At 42.9% G+C, this 24362-nt stretch overlaps 1 protein-coding gene across 1 annotated transcript in view; it reads left to right on the top strand.

The window, feature by feature from the left end:
- The window catches only part of SLC14A2 (solute carrier family 14 member 2), a 495750-nt gene that overhangs the window by 423259 nt on the left and 48129 nt on the right, over window positions 1-24362 (top strand). The window contains exons 4-6 of the mRNA XM_069569056.1: window positions 5419-5609; window positions 17191-17371; window positions 18329-18518. Coding sequence (XP_069425157.1) covers window positions 5430-5609; window positions 17191-17371; window positions 18329-18518 — 551 coding nt within the window. The 5' untranslated portion in view covers window positions 5419-5429. The remainder of the gene's footprint in view (window positions 1-5418; window positions 5610-17190; window positions 17372-18328; window positions 18519-24362) is intronic.

Consider the following 24362-nt stretch of genomic DNA (forward strand, 5'->3'; position numbering starts at 1 on the left):
TTTGTTCCTGAGGTTCTAGAAATTATGGAAACTCTCCTTTTCCATAATTATATCAATTGCAAAGTCTTAGGAAAAATTAATCAAGTCAATAAATAAAACCTACTAATCACTTTTCCTTCTCCAGAACTCTGCAACCTCAGTAACTCAGTTGGGTGAAAGATGATGTAAGACCATTTGACATTCATTCCCCACGACAAGGTCACCAGCAGATTTAAACCCAATAGGTCTCAGGGAGGGGGCTCTTCGATTGTGCACTGATTCACACCAAAAACTCAAGAAGCCCCCGCAGCCACAGGCTCTTCTCCTAACTGCAGGAATGCGCCAGGGAGGGTGCAGCCTCTTCCCGCTGGGCAGGGATGTGTTCTTGCATTGCTACCAGAAACTGTCTTTTAGAGAAAAGAGCCAGAAGAATTTCAAACTCAGTACAAGAGAGTGGGCGCCATGTTTTCTATGTTGGGAAGGGAACTTGGGTCCAAATATATGGACTGAGGACTCTTCACAGTCTAGCTTCTAACACCCAGCTTCCCCCTTCCTAGCGGGCTGCCCCCTGCTCCAGCAGGGCTCACAACTGGGATTTCCTGGCACAAACCAGGTGTGTATTTTTTTCAGGCATTTCCTTGGCTGGAGTGTTCACCTCCCTCTTGCTGGTTCAACCAAGTCCTGACATGAAAGCCTGAGCCGGTCTCCACCAGCTGTGGGAGGCTGGGCACTGCCCTGCACTCCAGCAGTGGCCCCTCTGCCCACACCGCCCCCAGCCCCGCCACTTCGCCCCACACGGACAGTCTGCTCCATTTCTCCCTGTCTCTGGAGCTCGGTGCTCTCTCTGGGAAGCCCAAGGCACACAGTAGGTATTCAACAGAGAGCATCTTCACAGAGGAGTGACGGCCCAGTCTGCCGGGGGAGCCCCCTTGCGGGAACACTTGGAGAGTCCGGCTTTGGGGAGAAATAGGAGGCCAATGCAAACAGCCCTTTGTGTCCACATTTCTGAGGGAGAGGAGGAGGTTCAGGCAGCCAAGGAGAGCGTTCTCACGCCAAGCAGATAATTATGTGTTCTTGGAAGCAGGTTTAATGGACTGGCTCAGAGCGGAGCTGGGAATGGGCTCTGAGGCCTGCCGCCTTCAGACGGGATGTGGCTCGGGCAGCCATTTCCCCGTCCAGTTTTAACAAGTGGCCGACGCCTTATGGAAACTTTTGAAAGGCGCTCTGTTTCAGAGCAGCCAGCTTGCACTTCATCGGGTTGCTTTAGCCATCTTTCCCTTCAGCTTGGGAGCACAGGAAGAGAGGAAACTGAAAAATCACTGAGTGCCTACTATGTGCCAAGAACCAAGTCAGCAGTTTCACTGTCCTAGGAGCCCTTTAAAGGGGGAGAAGCAGAGGCCCACAGAGCACCTCATGGCAGAGAAGAAAGTGAAGCTGGGCATCTCAGCTTCCGCAGCCTGTGCTCTTTCCAAACACTGACCTTCTCTTTACAAGACCTTTTTTTTGCTGCATGTCTCGCCCCTACCCCAAAGCCAAAATTCCCCCATTTGAGTAGGATAAACATTCCCATGGCAAAGGAACGCTGTGTTCCCCAGAGGAGATGCAATCACGTTGTTCCTGCTGAGGTTATGTGGGCTTATGAAATAGGACACTGGGCTGAGGGCCTGGCCCCAGGCTGAGGGTGGCCCCCCTTCTCTGCCTCCCCCAGCTGTGCCCTGCAAGGCAGTTGGAGTAACAGAAGGAGCCCAGGGTGGGAAACTGGGTTTAATCTTGACTCTGTAGCAAGCTGCTGGTTTCCCTGGGTCTCTGCTCCCTGCAGCCATCCCAAGGCAGCAAGCTTGCTTCAGAAAGTGCAGAGAGCTACATCCATTGTGAGAAACAACTCTTGGTCTGCTATTCTGGGCCTTGACTTCTCCATCAGTAAATGGGAATATTAACTGCACTTGAGATGCTCAAAAGAAGAGAAGATAGAGCCTTTTTGGAAAGACTCTGGAGAGTACTTCCATTGTGCAATCATTCATTCTTTCTGTGCCCGACTCTTAGCGACCCCATGGACTGCAGCCTACCAGGCTCCTCCGTCCATGGGATTTTCCGGTTAATAGTACTGGACTGGGTTGCCATTGCCTTCTCCGTCTTTCCATAATTATTAAACATATATTGAGGGTTTATTATGCCTCAGGCTTTTTGCTGAGCAATGCAAATACAGAAATCAACATGGTAACAGGCCCTGTTCTTAAAGGTCTCGTGATTTATACACACATTCTTCATCAAAAAATATATAAATGTTTGACGTCCCACAGCTAGAAAATAATTCCTACTCTGGTCTACTTGAGTTGCATCACTATGACTTTTGTCATCTGTCCTTGATTATAAAATATACATCTTTCTCATATTGTAACATTTATTAAATCAGAGTACATCATGCAATTTTAATTGGAAGCATTTTCTTCTTTCATGGTAAGACACAAAACAATAACACAATGCTCAGTTGATAATATCTTAGATGCAGTGAAATATGTTTGGGGAAAAAAGTTATTTTCAACTGGACTTTTAATGTAATTCACAGGCACTGAATTTAACACAAGTTCTTTCCAGAGCATTTCTAGTAAATCCAGATATATAGTGTCATGAAGATCATGTGTCTAGATATCACCCCTCACTTCTCATCTGGATGAGTTGGAAGGATTCATACCATGCTCTGTCACCTCTTGGCCACCAGAGGGAGAGAGTGCATTGAAAAGGGACAGACTCTCCAGCCTGCTGACTTCCACTCTGCTAAGCCTTTCCAGTGTGGCCCCTCCAGGGCCGTCTGAAAGTCACTGAAATTCCACCTGCAGTCAGGAAGGAAAGGCCTCTTCCAGAGCCATGGAAGCACCAGAAAGAAGAGTTGATCATATATGAATGATATTTGCAGACCTGTGCTAAAAGCCAGCCATGGTTTAAATGAGCTATTCCTGGGAATGGGGATAGGCCCTAGACAGGGCAGAGTTCGGCAGTTCTGCCTTGAAGTACAGGTGGCCCCTCAAGTTCTCAAGATCTGAGATCCATAGTGATTTATAAAGTTATCGCACTCTACCAGTTACCTGTAGCCTTCCATCCTTTCTTCCCCCTTTTCTTCCTTCCCTCTTTCTCCTTCACTGAACTATTTATTGGACACCTACTACTTTATTGTTCTGGGCTCCAAAATCACTGCAGATGGTGATTGAAGCCATGAAATTAAAAGACACTTACTCCTTGGAAGGAAAGTTATGACCAACCTAGACAGCATATTAAAAACCAGAGACATTGCTTTGCCAACAAAGTTCCATCTAGTCAAGGCTATGATTTATCCAGTGGTCATGTATGGATGTGAGAGTTAGACTATAGCGAAAGCTGAGTGCCAAAGAATTGATGCTTTTGAACTGTGGTGTTGGAGAAGACTCTTGAGAATCCCTTGGACTGCAAGGAGATCCAACCAGTCCATTCTGAAGGAGATCAGCCCTGGGTGTTCTTTGGAAGGAATGATGTTGAAGCTGAAACTCCAATACTTTGGCCACCTGATGCAAAGAGCTGACTCATTTGAAAAGACCCTGATGCTGGGAAAGACTGAGGGCAGAAGGAGAAGGGGACGACAGAGGATGAAATGGTTGGGCAGCATCACCGACTAGATGGACAGGGGTTTGAGTGGACTCCGAGTGCTGTGGTTCATGGGGTCGCAGAGCTGGACACGACTGAGCAACTGAACTGAACTGAACTATGTGCCAGGCTCTGTGCTAGGAGCTAGGAGATACAGCAGTATAAGGAAAACTACTGGGTCCCATGAGAACATGTGACAGCAAACCATCAAAGAAGGCTTGTCCAACAGGTGACAATTAAGACAAAGACTGAGGGAAGAATAGGAGTTATCCAGGTAAAGGGCTAGTGAGAAGCCTTCCAGGCAAATGGACCAGCATTTGCAGAGACTCTGAGGTAAAAAGTGCTAAATGGAGGCCAGTGTGGGGCCCAGAAATGAGGAGCAGGAGAAGCACAGGACAGGCTAATGCACAGTGGAGTCAGTGATGCAGAGCTTGAGCGTCATGCTAAAGATGTGGCTTTCCATCTGTAGCCCCTGGAGGGATTTAAGCAGGAAACATGAGTGGACTTAAATGTTAATGTGACTAATTAGACTGCTGTGGGGCACAGCTTGGTGGAGAAATCTGAGAAGAAGTGGAAGTAAGCAACTGGCAGTTATCTGGAGAAGTGGCAAGAGATGATGGTAACTAAGTGGTGATATTGGGCATCACAGTGTATTTTAGAGATAGTTTTGGATTGGAGAGTGGGGGAGAAGGGAGTGTGGAGTTTGACTCCTGAGTTGTCTAAAGAAGAAATTTGGAAGGGAGACGGGAATTTTCCTGGGATGGGCCCTTTGGAGAGAGGAAGACAGGACTCAGGAAGGAACATTATGAGTTGTCTCAGTGTATTAAGTCTAAGCTTCTGTGAAGTAAAGAATTAAATCTGTGAATCTAGTTCTCAAAGCTAGGCTGAAAATGTTAGACTTGGGGGCCATAGGTATGTAGATGGGAGATAAAGCCACAGCAGCAGGGACCAATGAGGAAAACTTTCGATCATACTGAGATACAACTCCATGCAGACCCAAAACCACCTCCCAAAGAAACAATAAATTCAAGTAACACATAACTGAGCTGGAGGAGACCAAAAAAAGAATGGCAGAAGCAAGACGGAAAGAAGTATAACTACCATTACACAGCCAGACTAAAGTGGAAACTGAGGACATTGTGAAGAGGTTGCTCCAACACCAAGCACTGGCAGAAGCCCTGGCCCAGTGATGAAAGGAAAAGTGTCTCACATGGAGGAATCAGTGCACACAGCCTCCAGTGGGTCACACAAGAGCCACTTACTGCTCTTACTTACTCCTCCCCTGGGGAGGGGAAGGAAATAGAAGCTGGAAAGGGCATTGAGGGCAGAGGGGAGAGAAGGGCACTGCAGGCCAACAGACAGCAATATAGGCTGCATAGCAACTAAGAAAATGAACTTCTCCTGGAGCCCTTCTCAGCTGGAAACCCAGGTCTACATGTACGTATCAAGGGGAAAATTCACGTGCAACTAATCACTGCAATAAAACAGTGGGCGGAGCAGTACCATCGGCAATATGAAAGATAGAGAAAAAATATTTTAGTGACCAGGAAAAAAGAGATATATTCTTACTGAGTGGTCAGGGAGCTCTGCACAGCAGTAATGGACTTTCTTCTGGACTTGAAAGAATGGGTGGATTTTGAACAATACAGGTCATGTTGGTGGAGGAATGGCTCTAGGCCCCTCTGGTAGCACAAGTGACTGGAACAGTAGGTCCCTTGTTTCAGAATAGACCTCAGAATAGACCTCCTGCAGCACCCATCTAGCATCAGCCAAGTTCCTGGGGCTCCATCCTGACTCACTGTTCTTTCCCTTTCCTTTTACCAGCTGCGTGACCGATGAGCAGCCAAAGCCTGAAAGAGATGTCTGATGTTCACACTCACAGCAGCCCTCTCCTGGCAGAGCCTCTGTCCAGCAGATACAAACTCTACAAATTGGAGTTTCCCAGCCCAAGCTGTTCCCCAAACTCCCAGGATGCACACCCAGCCCTGCCTCTTCTAGAAATGCCTGAAGAAAAGGTGAGGAATGTCCCTCCCAGGATGTTTCCCAAGTCGGGGTGGGAGGAAGGGTGGAGCATGTGTGATCTAATGCCTATAACTGTCACACTGGGGGAGATTCTGCCCACCCCCCAATACAGCTCACATCCACAATCAATCCCTCCTGACCTTAGATGGAAAATGTGACTCTGTGTGTGACATGATGTTAAGGACAAGTAGAGAATGCATACTCAATACACACTTACAAGTCTTCCAACCAGTCCCCCAAATCTTTCTCCTTGTATCCGCTCCATGAATTACCCTATTGTCTTCAAAAGGAAGCCCTCTTTCAAAGCAGGCCTTTAGTATTCCTTGGACCCAGCATCATCAAGGCAGCATGACTAGCTACCAACTCAGTGGCCAAGGACCCAAGACTGTTAAGGTTATTAATTAGATGTAATTCAGGTACCATAAAATTCACCTATTTAAAGTATATAATACACTGTTTTTTCACATATTTACAAGGTTGTGCACACATCACTATTATCTAATTCCAGAATATTTTTATCACCTTGAAAAGAAAGTCCATACTCCTTAACAGTCAGCCCTCCTTTCATCTTCCCCACCTCCGAGCCCCTGGCAAAACGACCAGTCTACTTTCTGGATTTATAGATTTGCCCATTCCATATATTTCATGTAAAGAGAATCATATAATATATGCCTTTTGTGATTGGTTCCTTTCATTTAGCATAACATTTTGGGTTCTTTCAGTAATCATTCCCTTTTATGGCCAATAACATTTCATTGTATTCTCAGTTGTTGTTCAGTCATTAAGTCATGTCCAGCTCTTTGCAACCCCATGGACTGTGGCATGCCAGTTTCCTCTGTCCTTCACTAACTCCAGGAGTTTGCTCAAATTCATGAGCACTGAGTCAATGGTGCTACCTAACCATCTCATCTGCTACCACCCTTTTCGCCTTTTGCCTTCAATCTTTCCCAGAATCTGGGTCTTTTCCAAAGAGTCAGTTCTTCACATCAGATGAACTGACTCATCTCAAAGTGCTGGAGCTTCAGCTACAGCATGAGTCTTTGCCATGAATATTCATGGTTGGTTTCCTTTGGGATTGACTGGTTTGATTTCCTTGCAGTCCAAAGGACTCTCAAGAGTCTTCTCAACCACCACATTTCAAAAGCATCAGTTCAGCTCTCAGTCTTCTTTGCGGTCCAGCTCTCACATCCTTACATGACTATAGGAAAAACCATAGCTTTGACTGTACACATCTTGGTCAGCAAAGTGATGTCTCTGCTTTTTAATATGCTGTCTAGGCTTGTCATAGCTTTCCTTCCAAGGAACAAGCATCTTTTAATTTCATGGCTGCAGTCACCATCTGCAGTGATTTTGGAGCCCAGAAAATGAAATCGGTCACTGTTTCCACTTTTTCACCTTCTATTTGCCATGAAGTGATGGGACCAGATGCCATGATCTTAGTTTTTTTAATGTCATTTAAATCCAGCTTTTTCACTCTCTTTTTTCACTCTCATCAAGAGGTTCTTTAGTTCTTCTTCATTTTCTGCCGTTAGAGTAGTAGCATCTGCATATCTGAGGTTGTTGATAGTTCTCCTGGCAATCTCAATTCCAGTATGTGATTCATCCAGCCTAGCATTTTACATGATCTAATCTGCATACAAGTTAAATAATCAGGGTGACAGCATGCAGCCATGTCATACTCCTTTCCCAGTTTTGAGCCAGTCAGTTGTCCATGTCTGATTCTAACTGTTGCTTCCTGTTTCCCAGGAGACAGGTAAGGTGGTCTGGCACTCTGATCACTTTCCACAGTTTGTTGTGATCCACACCGTCAAAGGCTTTTGTGTAGTCAACAAAGCACAAGTAGATGTTTTTCTGGAACTCCCTTGCTTTCTCCATGATCCACCGAATGTTGGCAATTTGATACCTGGTTCCTCTGCCTTTTCTAAATCCAGCTTATACACCTGGAAATTCTCAGTTCACATACTGCTGAAGCCTAGTTTGAAGGGTTTTGAGCATAACCATGCTAGCGTGTGAAATGAGCACAATTGTACAGTAGTTTGAGCATTCTTTGGCATTGCCCTTCATTGGGATTGGAATGAAAACTGACCTTTTCCAGTCCTGTAGCCACCACTGAGTTTTCCAAATCTGTGGACTCACTGAGTGCAGGAGTTTCACAGCATTATCTTTTAGCATTTAAAAAGCTCAGATGGAATTCTGTCACCTCCACTAGCCTTGTTCTTAGTAATGCTTCCTAAGGCCCACTTGACTTCATACTCCAGGTTGTCTGGCTCCAGGTGAGTGACCATGCCATTGTGGTTATCCAGGTCATTAAGACCTTTTTTGTGTAGTTCTTCTGTGCATGTCTCTGCCTGTTCTCAGTCTCTGCTGCTTCTGTCCTTACCAAATAGGTCCTTACCATTTTTGTCCTTTATGGTGCCCATCCTTCCATGAAATATTTCCTTGATATCTCCAATTTTCTTGAAGAAATCTCTAGTCTTTCCCATTCTGTTGTTTTCCTCTATTTTTTTGCATTGTTCCTTTAAGAAGCCTTCCTTACCTCTCCTTGCTACTCTCTGGAATTCTGCATTCAGTTGGGTGTATCTTTCCCTATCTCCCTTGCCTTTCACTTCTCTTCTTTCCTCAGCTATTTGTAAAGCCTCCTCAGTTAATCACTTTGCCTTCTTGAATTTCTTTTTCTTTGTACAGTTTTGGTCACTGCCTCTTGTACAATGTTATGAATCTCTGTCCATAGTTTTTCAGGCATTCCGTCTACCAAATCTAGTCCCTTGAATCTATTTGTCATCTCCACCGATATAAGTCATATCTGAATGGCCTAGTGGTTTTCCCTACTGCCTTCAATTTAAGCCTGAATTTTGCAATAACGAGCTCATGATCTGAGCCACAGTCAGCCACAGGTCTTGTTTTTGCTGACTCTGTAGAGCTTCCCTGTCTTTGGCTACAAAGGACATAATCAACCTGATTTTTATGTTGACCATCTGATGATTTCCACGTGTAAAGTCGTCTCTTGGATTGTTGGAAAAGTGTATTTGCTATGGCCAGCGTGTTCTCTTGACAAGGCTCTGTTAGCCTTTGCCCTGCTTCATTTTGTACTCTAAGGTCAAACTTGCCTGGTTTTCTGGGTATCTCTTGACTTCCTACTTTTGCATTCCAACCCCTAGTGATGAAAAGGGGTTGATGAATCCTTTTGGTGATGAAAACCTTTTTTTGGTTTAGTTCTAGAGGATATTGTAAGTCTTCATAGAACCAGTCAAATTCAGTTTCTTTGGCATCAGTGGTTGGGGCATAGACTTGGATTACCGTGATGTTGGATGGTTTGCCTTGGAAATGGACTTGAGGTCATTCTTTCATTTTAAGATTGTACCTATTTTGGGCTCTTTTGTTCATGATGAAGGCTACTCCATTTCTTCTAAGGGATTCTTGCCCACAATAGTAGATACAGTGGGCATCTGAGCTAAATTCACCCATTCCCTTTCTTTAATTCACTGATTCCTAAGATGTCAATGTTCACTCTTGCCATCTTTTGCTTGACCATGTCCAATGTATCTTAATTCATAGACTTAACGTTCTAGGTTTTTACAGCATCAGCCTTCACTGTCACCACCAGACACATCCACAACTAAGTGTTGTTTCTACTTTGGCCCAACTACTTCATTCTTCTGGAGTTATTAGTAATTGCCCTCCACTCCTCCCCAGTAGCATATTGAACACCTTCCAATTTGAGGGGCTCATCTTCTGGTATCATATCTTTTTGCCTTTTCATATTGTTTATGGGGTTCTCAAGGCAACAGTACCTAGAAGTGATATTTCTGGGTTACATGGTAAGTCTACATTCAACATTTTAAGAAACTGACAAATTGTTTTCCAAAGTGGCTGCGTTAGTGTTTATTCTCACCAGCAATGTACACATTGTGCCATTCCACCTCCTCAACAAACTGTGTTGTCTTTTTTATTATAGTCTACGTAAATGTGATGGAGAAGGCAATGTCACCCACTCCAGTACTCTTGCCTGGAAAATCCCATGGACGGAGGAGCCTGGTGGGCTACAGTCCATGGGGTCGCAAAGAGTCGGACATGACTGAGCGACTTCACTTTCACTTTTCACTTTTCCTGCATTGGAGAAGGAAATGGCAACCCACTCCAGTGATCTTGCCTAGAGAATCCCAGGAACGGCGGAGCCTGATGGGCTGCTGTCTATGGGGTCACACAGAGTTGGACATGACTGAAGCAACTTAGCAGCAGCAGCAAGTAAATGTGAAGGGACAGCTTACTGTGATTTTAATTAGCATTTCCCGAATGGCAAATGGGGCTTCCGTGGTGGCTCAGTTGGTAAAGAATCTGCCTGCAATGCAGGAGACTGCTTGCAATGGAGGAGACATGAGTTCAATCACTGGGTCGAGAAGATCCCCTGGAGAAGAAAATGGCAACCCACTGCAGTATTCTTGCCTGGGAAATCCCATAGAGAAGCCTGGTGGGCCTCTGTCCATGGGGTCACCAAGAGTAGGACTTAGCAACTAAACCACCACCAATGGCAGATGATTCTGGGACATCTTTTCATGTACTTACTGGCCACTTGTATATCTCCTTTGGAAAAATGTTTTTTCAAGTACTTTGCTCATTTTTAAATTATGTTACTTGTCCTTTTATGGTGGAGTTGTAGTCATTCTTCTTATATTCTATATATTAGACCCTTTCCAGATATATAATTTACAAATTATTTCTCCCACGGTGTAGGTTGTCCTTTCACTTTCTTGATAATGTCCTTAGAAGCACAGAGTTTTTAATTCTGATTAAGTCCAATTTATCTATTTTTTTCTTTGATTGCTTGTCCTTTGATGTCATATCCAAGAAAACATTTTCTTATCCAAGGTCAAAAGATGTACACCAATGTTTTAATTGAATGGTTTTATAGTTTTAGCACTTACATATAAATCTTTTATCCATTTTAAGTTACTTTCTGTATCTGATTTTAAGTAGGGATACAATTTCAGTCTTTTAACTAATGAGTATCCACTTGTCCCAGCACCATCGTTAAAAAGATTATCCTTCCTCCACTGAATTGTCTTGATATTCCTATCAACAATCAATTGACCATAAATATATGGGTTTGTTTCTGGGCTCTAATTTCTATAGGTCCTATTTATATGTTTATTCTTAAGGTAATACCACACCACCTTGAGCACTGGAGTTTCATAGTAAGTTTTGAAATCAGGAAATATGAGTTTTCCAACTTTGTTCTTCTTTTTCAAGATTGTTTTATCTAATATGAGATCCTTGAATTTATATTTTAGGATCCAAACTTCAATCTCCACAAAAATAAATAAATAAATAAATAAATAAAAAGGCAACTGACATTTTGATAGGGATTGTATCAAAACTATAGACCAATTTGGAGAATATTGTATCTTAACAAAATTAAGTCATCCAGTCAGTGAGCATAAGCTATCTTTCTTTTTATTTAAGTCTTTAACTTCTTTCAGTGATGTTTTGTAAGTTTGAGTGCACAATTTTACACCTCTTTTGTTACATTCAATCCAAAATATTTCATTTTTTTTCATGCTACGTAGATAGAATTGTCTTCTTTATAAAATCTGTTTTTGTATGTATACTGACTATCTATCCTGAAAACTTGCTGAATTAATTCATTATCTCTAACAGTTTTGGGCTGTTTTTTTTTTTTTTTTTGCAGATTTCTTAAGGTTTTCTGTATAAAAGGAAGTCTTCAAATAGAGATAGTTTAAATTTGTTCTTTCCAATTTGGTTCCCTTTGTCTTTTTTGTTTGTTTGTTTGTTTGTTTGTTTGTTACCTAACTACTCTGGCTAAAATTTCTAGTACAATATGGAATAGCAGTGACAAGAACACACGTCTTTGTCTTGTTACTGATCTTAGAGGGAAAGCATCCAGTTTCACTATTAAGTATGATATTAGCTCTGAATTTTTAAATTATTAGGTTGAGGAACTTCCTTTGTATTCCTAGTTAGTTGATTGCTTTTATCAGAAAGGTTGTTGAATTTTTCAAATAGTTTTTCTGCGTCTGTTGAAATAACCATGTGAGTATTTTTCTTTATGAAACAATCTATTGATAGTTTTTATAGGTTGAAACAGTCTCAAATTCTTAGAACTTTCTTTGGTCATAATCTTTTTTATATCTACTGGATTTGTTTTGCTAGTATTTGTTAAGGATTTTTGCATCTATATTCATAAAGCGTATTGATCTATATTTTCTTTCTTGGCATGTCTTTGTCTGGCTTTGATATCAGGATAGTACTAGCCTCATAGGTTATCTTAAGAAGTGTTCCCTTCTCTTCTGCTTTTTGGAAGGTATTAGAATTAATTCCTTAAGCATTTGGTGCAATTCACAGATGAAGCCACAATTTCTTTGTGGGAAATTTTAGGTTGGTTTGACTTTTACATATTTTACAAATATCCTTCTGTGTTTGGTTTTCTTTTTTCTTTTCTTCATTTTTAGCTTTAATCCTTTCCCAGTGGATCTTTAATCCTTTCCCAGTGGATCTTTAATCCTTTCCCAGTGGATCTTTTTCACTCCACTGTGGCCAGAAAACATATTGTGTATGATTTCAATCCTTTTACTAATGTTTTTAACCATAAAAATGTTTTACTTATTTGATGGCCCAGCATGGTCTATGGGCTTCCCAAGTGTTGTTGTTCAGTCGCTCAGTTGTGTCCAACTCTTTGTGAACCCATGGACTGCAGCACACCAGGCTTCCCTGTCCTTCACCAATACCCGGAGCTTGCTCAAACTCGTGTCCATTGAGTCAGTGATGCCATCCAACCATACCATCCTCTGTCATCCCCTTCTCCTCCTGCCTTTAATCTTTCCCAGCATCAGTGTCTTTTTCAGTAAGTCAGCTTTTCACATCAGGTGGCCAAAGTATTGGAGCTTCAGCTTCAGCATCAGACCCTCCTAGTGGCACCGTGGTAAAGAACCCACCTGCCAATGCAAGAGATGCGGGTTCGATTCCTGCATTCCCTGGAAAACGAAATGGCAACCATTCTTGCCTGGGAAATCCCATGAACAGAGGAGCCTGGTGGGCTACAGTCTCTGGGGTCACAAAGAGTCAGTCGCAACCAATCACACATGCACACACATCACCTATATTGGAGAAGGTTCCATGTGCACCAGAAATGGTATATTCTGCTGCTGTTGGGTGAAGTGTTTTACTGATGTCTATTTGGTCTAGTTCACTAGAGTTGTTCAGGTCTTCTATTTCCTTGATCTTCTATCTAGATAGTCTATCATTTTTTCAAATGCAGCATGGAAGGCTTCAGTTATTATTATTGAATCAATTTTTCCTCACATCAATTCTAAAAACTACTGCTTCATAAATTTGGGGGCTTTGTTGTTAAGCATGTAGTGTTTATAGTTATTATGTTTTCTTGGTAGATTGATCATTTTGTTATTAAACTTTTCTTTCTTACTCTCTAGTAACAATTTTTGTTTTAGCAAAAGGTCTATTTTGCTAATATAAGTATAGTCACTCCAGCTTTTGTTTTTTTTAGTAACTGTTTGCACAATATATATTTTTCCATCCTTACAATCAATTTATATTTTTGAATATAAAGTATGTCTCTTTTAGAGAAGATATAGTTGTATAACTTTTTATTTTTTATTTTTCTTTTTTTTTTTTAATTTTAGTTTTTTATTTTTTAAATTTTAAAATCTTTAATTCTTACATGAATTCCCAAACCTGAACCCCCCTCCCACCTCCCTCCCCATAACATCTTTCTGGGTCATCCCCATGCACCAGCCCCAAGCATGCTGCATCCTGCGTCAGACATAGACTGGCGATTCGATTCAAATGATAGTATACATGTTAGAATGTCATTCTCCCAAATCATCCCACCCTCTCCCTCTCCCTCTGAGTCCAAAAGTCCCTTATACACATCTGTGTCTCTTTCCCTGTCTTGCATACAGGGTCGTCATTGCCATCTTCCTAAATTCCATATATATGTGTTAGTATACTGTATTGGTGTTTTTCTTTCTGGCTTACTTCACTCTGTATAATCGGCTCCAGTTTCATCCATCTCATCAGAACTGATTCAAATGAATTCTTTTTAACTGCTGAGTAATACTCCATTGTGTATATGTACCACAGCTTTCTTATCCATTCATCTGCTGATGGACATCTAGGTTGTTTCCATGTCCTGGCTATTATAAACAGTGCTGCGATGAACATTGGGGTACATGTGTCTCTTTCTATTCTGGTTTCCTCGGTGTGTATGCCCAGCAGTGGGACTGCTGGGTCATAACTTTTTAAATTCTGTTCTGCAAATTTCTGTCTTTGAAGTGTGTAATCCATTTACATTTAATGTAGTTACTAGTAAGTTAGGATTTATGCCTGCCATTTCGCTATTTGCTTTCTATATATGATATATCTTTTCTGTTTATGTATTATTTCACTACCACCATCTTTTATCTTAAACAGGTATTTTCTAGTGTATCGTTTTAATTCTTCTGTCCTTGTTATGTATATGTTTTAGGTTTTTGTCTGAGTAGTTGTTCTGGATATTATAATTAAATGTCAATATATAAAAATATAGTTTGGATTAAAGTCCATTTAATTACAATATTACACAAAGCTATGTTACTGTGTAACTCTATCCCTACCTCCTTTGTGCTGTTATTGTCCTACAAATGACATCTTTATATATTGTATGCCCATCGACAATAGAGCTGATTGTGGCTCAGAACATGAGTTTTTTGTTGAAAAATTCAAACATATTGAAGAAAGTAGGAAAAACCACTAGGCCATTCAGATATGACTTAAATCAGTGGAGGTGATAAATAGATTAGAGGAATTAGATTTGGTAGACAGAGTGCCTGAAGAACTATGGACAGAGGTTCATAACATGGTATGGGAGGCAGTGACCAAAACCATCCAAAGAAAAAGGAATGCAAGAAGGCAAAGTGTTTATCTGAGGAGGCTTTACAAATAGGAAAGAAGACAAGTGCTGCTGCTGCTGCTAAGTCACTTCAGTTGTGTCCGACTCTGGGCGACCCCATAGACGGCAGCCCACCAGGCTCCCCCGCCCCTGGGATTCTCCAGGCAAGAACACTGGAGTGGGTTGCCATTTCCTTCTCCAATGAAGAGAAGTGCAAGGCAAGGGAGATAGGGAAAGATAGACCCAGCTGAAGGCAGAATTCCAGCGAATAGCAAGGCCTATGCCCAAACCTTTTAAAGCCCCCTTTGGACATCCTAGTTTTTCCTTTTAAGTTTTTGATTAGCTTCTTGTTTTCCTCAATTGTTATCCACCACCTCAGGCACATTTTTTCCCAGTGTTCTCATTGCGTTAATGGAGGAGAGACTTTGAGGGGGCCTCAGTTCACCATTTCTACTGACATCCTCAAGATATTTAAGTTTTGATGCAGGGACGAGGTTAGAGAAATCTGTAGACCATTAAAGTACAATAGAAACATAATGTGAGCCACACATATAAGTTTAAATTTATATTACTATATTTTAAAAGTAAAAAGCAAAGAAATAAGATAAAATTATTTTATTGTTATAGACGTATAGCTGATTTACAATGTATTAGTTTCAGGTGTACAGCAAAGTGATTCAGTTATGTGTGTGTGTGTGGGTGTGTGTTGTTTTTCCGATTCTTTTCCCTGATAAGTTATTGCAATATTTGTAAAATATTGAGTATGGTTCCCTGTGCTATATAATGGGTCCTTGTTGTTTATCTATTTTATATATGGTAGTGTGTATATGTCAATCCCAAACTAATAATCCCTCCCTCCCCTTTCCCCTTGGTAACCATGTTTGTTTTCTAGGTCTGTGTGTCTGTTTCTATTTTGCATGTAAGTTTCTTTGTACTGTTTTTTTTTTTTTAGATTCCACGTATTAGAGATATCATGATATTTGTCTTCCTCTGACTGGCTTACTTCATTTAGTATGATAATCTTTGGGTCCACATGTTGCTGAAAATGGCATGATTTCATTCTTTTTATGGCTGAGTAAGAGTCCATTGTATAAATACACCACATTTTCTTTATCAATCCATTTGTCCAACTGATGGACTCTTACATTGTTCCTATAGTCTGGCTATTATAAATAGTGCTGCAGTGAACATTGGGATGCATGTATCTTTTCAAATTGTGTTTTTCCCCATATGTATGCCTAGGAGTTGGAATGCTGGATCATATGGTAGCCCTGTCTTTAGTTTTTCTACATAGTGACTGTACCAATTTACATTCCCACCAAGAGTGTGGGAGGGTACCTTTTTCTTTACACCTTTTCCAGCATTTATTGTTCATAGACTTTTTGATGATGGACATTCTGACTGGTGTGAGGTGATACCTCACTGTAGTCTTGATTTGCATTTCTCTAATAATTGGTGATGCTGAGCATCTTTTATGTGCCTTTTATCCATCTGTATGCCTTCTGTGGAAAAATGTCTGTTTAGATCTTCTGCCCATTTTTTCATTGGATTGTTTGTTTTTGTGATGTTGAACTGTGGCTAATCTAAATTGAAATGTGCTCTAAAATATATTTATCTCTAAAATATGCAAACAGTTCATACAGGTGAAATTAGTTGAGTAATATGTTTTATTTAACTTAATATGTATGAATATATTATTATTTTAATATATAATCAATAGAAAGCATCATTGAGGTCTTTCATACATTCTTTTTTTATACTAATGTTTCAAAACCTACTTAAGCACATCTCAGTTCAGATTAGCCACATTTTAAGTGTCAAGAGCCACATATCCTACTGGCTACTATATTGGAAGACATAGTTTTAGAGCAAGGAGTCCTGACCCAAGGGTTCATAAATGGATGGAACTTAGATGGAGAAAAGAATTTATCTTTATTTTCACTAACCTCCAAGGAACTTTAGCATTTACTTCAATGATAAATACAAGCAATAAACAGCCACATTAGTAGTACCTGGGATTTTTGTCGTTGCCACAGATTGGGTTCTCCCAGGAAGCTGACTCCGAGATGGAGATATGGATCTAAGACGCTTACTGGGGTCTGTCCTTGGGTCAGTACTTGTAGAGAAGTGAAAGCAGCAGGACTGGGCCAAAGCTGGGCTGTGATGTAGTCAGAACAAAGGTCGTGGGTGATCCTACCATGAGTGCTGGAGCTAGAACGGCCCTATGCAGTTGTCCTGAGTTGACATCCCACATATTCACTCATCTCTACCTTGGGATTATAATCGGTATTGGTATTGGATCTACTGCCCCTATATGCACGTTGGGTTTTTAAAATATTGTGATAACCGCATTCCAATATAATGGTTTTCATGGCAATCTCATTTTATTCATTTACAAACATTCTAGAAAGAAGTCCACAGGCTTGCCAAACTACCAAAAAGGATCCACGGACACACAAAGTTAAGAACCCTGCTATGAGGGATGTGTAGCGGTCCTGGGAGGAGCAGGCCTGCATGAAGCACTCTAGACAGCATTGCGCATGGACATGTATCTCATAATCCCCTATCTTTATCAAATAAAAAAAAAAATCTGACAATCTTCCCTAGCCCCAAACACCCCTGCTCTCAAAAAGCTCTGTTATTTAATGTTTTATCATGGTTCTTCCTGAAAGGATCTCCGGTCATCCAACGAAGAAAGCCACATTGTGAAGATTGAAAAACCCAATGAAAAGGATACAAGAAGAGAAAGCGGAGCAGCCCCTCAGGGCTCTGCAGGCCAAGGGGGCATCGGTCTCTTCCAAGCAGTGGGCTACCTCACAGGCGAGATGGAGGAGTATAGGAGCTGGCTGGAAGGTAGGCAGATGTCCAGGGATGAAGCAGCCAGGCCAGGCCAGGGAGCCGGTGCTTCCCCTGGCTTGGACTGGGGAAGCTGCTCCCTCACTTACCCATGGCAGGTCCCAGCCCCAAGCTGGCTCCAGTGAGCATAATGTATCCTACCATCTGAATTTCCATGATTTCAGAATTCAGTACATTTCACTGATTTTAGCTCTTGGCCAGTGCGTCACTCCTACCTGGAATAGATATAGGGCAACCATAGTGGCAACATGCAAGCCATTTTCTAACAAACTAAGTGGTCATTCCTTCACTTATTCCACAGTCATTTTTTCTGTGCCAAGAAAATATTGGCCTCACCCTCCCCAGTGTTCCAGGTTCTTTCCTTATAACATCATTCATCTGCCAGTTTCCCTTAACTAATGTTGCCACAAATACCCTCCACCCTCCTCTCCCTCACCTGCCGCCCGCTTGCACAGGTTGTCCTGGAAACCAAGCCAGGGAATGAGACAGAACATATGTCAGTCTTCAGTGTCAATGCATAACTCAATGCTAATTTCACAGCTGGGCTAAAATCGTTTCTTTCTCAGCTTTTTTTTTCCCCTCCAGACCAGTTTCTTTCCTGCTCAGATACCAGCCCTCAACTGAGCCATAGAGTTCTACACAAAAAGAGTTTCCTTCCCTCCCCACCTCTTCCTTTGGACCAATAAATTTCCCTTGGAATGATCCTTGGGCTTCCTTGCCAACCAAGCTGATGGCTGGAACAGCATTAAATTGGTCTCAGCATGGCACTCAGTCTGTACGACAAAACTGACAGCCACTGTGGACTGACTCAGAGGCTCAGGCTGGGCACCCGGAGGAATGAGAGGAGATGTCCCCACTAGTGCAGCCCTGTCTGCTTTGGTTGCCACGCCAACCAGCGGCCCGGCAGGGAAGCACAGGCTCAACCCTGCTGATGACTCTGCCTATCTCTTTCAGATAAACCCCTGGCCTTCCAGTTCACAGACTGGGTTCTGAGGGGGGCCGCTCAGGTGATGTTTGCCAACAACCCTCTCAGCGGGTTCGTCATCTTCATAGGGCTCCTGATCCAGAATCCCTGGTGGACAATTACGGGAGGTCTGGGGACCGTGGTGTCAACTTTAACTGCCCTCATCTTGAGCCAGGACAGGTGAGTTCCTCCCTGTGAGGGTCTTGGTTTCTCGGAGTAGAAAGGTGGAGAAGCAATTACTTGAGTGACCAGCCAACTGTACCCTAGTATCAGCCAACCAGTTTCCTGAGAATCACCTTTGAACATGTCACTGGAGTTCTTCACACAGTGTGCTCACAGCAAGTGACAGCACCAGGCTCCATTTGACTGTAGAGCCTTCTGGAAACATTCCCTCAAAGGCAGGTGTAGCTGTTCTTCCTTCATGGAGCCTACAATGCAGTTGAGGGAGATACAACTAACACTCAAGAAATGTCTCTGAATAATACTAGGCAGTATACATACTGGAGAGTTCAGAGCAGGCAGACATCTCTACGTGTTGGGAAGGTTAGAGAGGGCAGCCTTGAACTAGCAGCGCTGATGTGGGAGAGTGGAAGGCCAGCAGGCAAGAGGGTAGTGCTGGGGTGGTTTAGAGAAGGGAACAAACCAGAGCTAGAAAGCACAGTGGCAGGTGGGGGGAGCGGCCAGCTCTGCACCAGGGGCCACAAATTCCAGTAACAAGAGGTAGCATTTTGTTGAACTGACCTTTGCCATAAGTTATGGTTCCCAAACTTTCCTGATGGCCAGAATCACCTGGAGTGATTGCTAAGAAATGTAGTTTCTCACTTCCCCCCAATTCTCCCTCCTTCCCAGAGATGTTTCCTTTCAGCGGATCTGGATATGGGGGTGGTGTTTTAAATAAGATTCTCCTGGGTGCTTCTGATGACCAGAGAGGTTTAGGAAAGCCTATGACCTCAATTTTTTTTTTAATTTGGGGTCACAAATCCATTCACATATCATGAATGGTCAGCAGCTTAAAAAATTTTTTTTAATTAAAATAACAGCATCAAATGAAACAGATTAGAGTGATCCATACATAGTAAAGGTAAAGGATTATTTTGTGAAATTTTTGTTTCAATCATGTGTGTGTGTGAGAGAGAGAGAAACTGGGTCATACTATGAAATACATTCCTTCCTTACTGTGGAGCACTGTCAAAAAGATTGAAAAATACCTTTTTGCCTTGTTACCTGTGGTTCTTCCTGTGACTTCACAAAGCAGACAGTGAAGGTAAAAGCGTTCACATTTCACAAGTGAGAGAAAGGAGGCTGGGAGTTGCTGACGCACGGTGCCGTGGCCAATGGGCGGCCGGGCTCAGATTTAGACACGTGGCTGCTCCCGCTGGCACATGGACAGAGTGGACAGCAGAGCCAGAGGCCCCTGGTGACCCCAGAGCCTGGGGAACGATCCAAGCTGCTTGTGTTGTAACCAGTGCCACACTCCTCCAGCCACCCGACATTCCAGCTCCACCAAGACACACGCCAGCTCTAAGCTCGAAGGCCATTCCAGGTCAGATGGATGAGAGGCTGAATTCTTCGGGGTGAAGCTCTGGCGAGTGACAGGAGAAATGCACTCCAGCCAGGATCTGTGTCTTGGCGTCTAGCACTGGGCTCCCTATTCCTTGCTGCCACTTACCTAAAGCCTCCCAGCAGCTGACACATAACTGGCCTCTGGCAGGATCAGCTCTTGTCCTTTCTGCTCCGTCGTTGTTTGCCAAAAATCCCCTGAGGTGAATTCCGTCTAGCCAACCTACAGGTCATCTTCAAGAAGCCCAGGTTCCTTCCTGATCTGACAGTTTGATTCTCCCCCTTCCCTGCTGACCATAATCCACTGGAAAACTTGCCAAGTCATTCAAAGAGTTGCTCCATGGATTTTTTTGCTCCCAATTTTACAAGGGAAACACACACCTTGCCTGCCTAATCTTCCCAAATGTCCTGATTAAGAATCTAAGGCAAGAGTGCATTAGATTAAAAACCCAATCCCTCAGCCGGATTCCAAAGCCTTCTCTAACAGGCCTCACCCAACCTACTACCCAGCATCACACTCTTCCCAGCTGAGAACTTTTGCTTCTGCCTATCTAATTCTGTTGTTGTCGTTCAGTCACTAAACTCATTTCCGACTCTCTGTGACCCCACGGACCGCAGCCCACCAGGGGTCTCTGTCCTTCACTGTCTCCCAGAGTTTGCTCAAATTCATATCCACTGAGCTGGTGATGCTGTCTAACCATCATCCTCTGTCGCCCCCTTCTCCTTTTGCCCTCAGTCTTTCCCAGCATCAGGGTCTTTTCCAGTGAGTCAGCTCTTTGAATCAGATGGCCAAAGCATTGGATCTTCAGATTCAACACCAGTCCTTCCAGTGAATATTCAGGGTCGATCTCCTTTAGGATTGACTGGTTTGATCTCTTTGCCGTCCAAGGGTCTTTGGTGCTTTGTCTTCTTTACAGCTATACCTGATGTACATGTACATCTCACATCTGTACAGGACTACTGGAAACCACAGTTTTGACTATATGGACCTTTGTTGCAAGCTGATTTCTCTGCTCTTTAATAGGTTTGTCATATCTTTCCTTCTAGAAGCAAGCTTCTTTTCATTTCATGGCTGCAGTCATGAAAGTGATTGGAAAGGGCAGTCCACAGTGATTTTGGAGACCAAGAAAATAAAATCTTACACCGCTTCTACTTTTTCCCCTTCTATTTGCCACAAAGTGATGGAACCAGATGCCATGATCTTAGTTTTTTGAATGCTGAGTTTTAAGCCAGCCTTTTCACTCTCCTCTTTCACCTTCATCAAGAGGCTCTTTAGTTCCTCTTCACTTTCTGCCATTCGAGTGGTATCATCTGCATATCTGAGGTTGTTGATATTTCTACCAGCAATCTTAATTTCAGCTTGTGATTCATCCAGCCCAGCATTTCACATGATGCACTCTGCATATAAGTTAAATAAGCAAGGTGACAATATACATACTTGTCATTCTCCTTTCCCAGTTTTGACCCAGTCAGTTTTCCGTATCCAGTTCTAACTGTTTCTTCTTGACCCTCATACAGGTTTCTCAGGAGACAAGTAAGGTGGTCTAGTACTCCCATCTCTTTAAGAATTCTTCATATTTTGTTGTGATCCATAGTCAAAGTCTTTAGCATAATCAATGAAGCAGAAGTAGATGTTTTTCTGCCACTCCCTTGCTTTCTTCATGATCCACCGAATGTTGGCGATTTGATCTCCGATTCCTCTGCCTTTTCTAAATCCAACCTGTACATCTGGAAGTTCTCAGTCAACATGCTGCTGAAGCCTAACTTAGAGGATTTTGAGCATAGCCATCCTAACCTGTGAAGCGAGCACCATAGCACAGCAGTGGGAACATTCTTTGGTGTTGCCTTTTGGGCTTGGAATGAAAACTGACCTCTTCCAGTCCCATGGCCTCGGCTGAGTTTTCCAAATTTGCTGGCATATTTAGTGCAGCACTTTAATAGCATCATCTTTCAGTATTTTAAACAGCTCAGCTAGAATTCCATCACTTCTAGTAGCTTAGCCTCTTGATGAAAGTGAAAGAAGAGAGTGAAAAAGTTGGCTTAAAGCTCAACATTCAGAAAACAAAGACCATGGCATCCGGTCCCATCGCTTCATGGGAAATAGATGGGGAAACAGTGGAAACAGTGTCAGACTTTATTTTGGGGGGCTCCAAAATCACTGCAGATGGTGACTGCAGCCATGAAATTAAGAGACACTTACTTCTTGGAAGAAAAGTTATGACCAACCTAGATAGCATATTCAAAAGCAGAGACATTACTTTGCCAACTAAGGTCCGTCTAGTCAAGGCTATGGTTTTTCCTGTGGTCATGTATGGATGTGAGAGTGGGACTATGAAGAAGGCTGAGCGCCGAAGAATTGATGCTTTTGAACTGTGGTGTTGGAGAAGACTCTTGAGAGCCCCTTGGACTGCAAAGGAGATCCAACCAGTCCATTCTGAAGGAAATCAGCCCTGGGATTTCTTTGGAAGGAATAATGCTAAAGCTGAAACTCCAGTAGTTTGGCCACCTCATGCAAAGAGTTGACTCATTGGAAAAGACTCTGATGCTGGGAGGGATCAGGGGCAGCAGGAGAAGGGGACGACAGAGGATGAGATGGCTGGATGGCATCACTGACTTGATGGACATAGGTATGGGTGGACTCAGGGAAGCCTGGCGTGCTGCGGTTCATGGGGTTGCAAAGAGTCGGACATGACTGAGCAACTGAACTGAACTGAACTGTTCTTAGTTCTTCCTAAGGCCCACTTGGCTTCACACTCCAGAATGTTTGGCTCTAGGTGAGTGACCACACCATCATGGTTATCCAGATCATTAAGACCTTCCTTCTGTAGTTCTGCTGCCTATTCTTGCCACCTGTTGTGAATCTCTTCGGCTTCTGTTAGGTCCTCCTTTGTGGTGCCCTTCCTTATATGAAATATTTCCTTGATATCTCTGGTTCTCTTGAAGAAATCTCCAGTCTTTCCCATTCTATTGTTTTCCTCTATTTCTTTGCATTGTTCATTTAAGAAGCCCTTCTTATCTCTCCTTGCTGTTCTCTGGAACTCTGCATTCAGTTTGGTATATCTTTCCATATCCCCCTTGTCTTTTGCTTCTCTTCTTTTTTCAACTATTTGTAAAGCCTCCTCAGACACCATTTTGCCTTCTTGCATTTCTTTTTCTTAGGGATGGTTTTGGTCACTGCCTCCTGAATGATGTTACAAACCTCTGTTCATAGTTCTTCAGGCACTCTGTCTACCAAATCTAATCCCTAGAATCTATTTCATCACCTCCACTGTAACATCTAATTCTACTTCCTGCAAATCCCTTCTCCTCCAGGGAGCCACCCCTGACTCTCCCAGTGCTCTCTGAACCCTCCTTTCTCTTTGAACAATCACAGAATATATCCCCATACCATATGGGATGGTTCTCTGCTTTCTGAGTCTGCTCTCACTGGCTATGTTGAGAACAAGAATTCCATCTCAGATGTTCCATATTCCACCACAGTGTCTAGCGAAGACTCCAACTTCATTTCTGGAAGGTCAGTGACATGTTCTACACTAAGGCTCTAAGCACCCTACATGACATCCATACACACATCATTCCAAGAAGCCCCAGCTTCACCACGGTCCCCAGAAAACTACTGATGTAGCTGCATATCCTAGTCATGACCTCCACCACTCCCTTCCACAATGCCTACCGGCCTATCCCCACTCCCCGCTACACCCCTTCTCCCTGTCCACCACTCCTTCTTCCCTGCACGCTCACACCCCAATCCTGACTTCTCCTACCCCACCCCCACTAGTCCAAGAAGGCACTTTACCACTGCAGCCTCAAGTTCAGAAGCACTGATGCCATAGAGTCCTGGAGGAATGTGGTTCTAGTGAAGGTCTTTGGGGTCATTGAGATTGAACCTAATTTTATATTTTTGATGGTCAAGGTAGGGATGTAAGGTGATGGGTTTCCTTTTGACAATCAAACCAGAAGCCACCAAAGTTTTGGTACAGAAGGGTCCAGGGAGGGGACTTGCCATGGGGAAGGGCAACTGTGGAGGCAGGCCTTAGATGCCCCCCTAATTTTATCTCCCCTGCGTTCCTTTATTTGATTCCTGCTGTTCCTATACACCCTCCTGCCAATATGGGTCAATGGTCTCTGCTCAGTTTTCCCAAATCAGCTGTTATTAAAGCTAAAAGAGGATTAAATTCTAACATGGAACAGAAATGAGGAAATACAGAGAAAATGCAAACACCCTTAATGATTTTTTTTTTCCCAAAACATAGGTTTCTCAGGTAGTTATTCTAGTCCTGAAGAGATTCTGAACTCCAATGGTCTTTCCTCTTGCCCTGTTATTTCTCAGCCCCCAGCCTGCTCCCGGGAGCAGCTAAAGACTCAGCTGTCCTGAATCCCATACAAGTGTCCCCACACAAGTGCCCCATGTTCAGCTTCTCTTGTTGGAAACTTGATATGCTTGCCCACCCTCTCCCCTGCCCC

The sequence above is a fragment of the Ovis canadensis genome, chromosome 23 (assembly GCF_042477335.2).
Source record: "Ovis canadensis isolate MfBH-ARS-UI-01 breed Bighorn chromosome 23, ARS-UI_OviCan_v2, whole genome shotgun sequence".
Taxonomy (NCBI): Eukaryota; Metazoa; Chordata; class Mammalia; order Artiodactyla; family Bovidae; genus Ovis; species Ovis canadensis.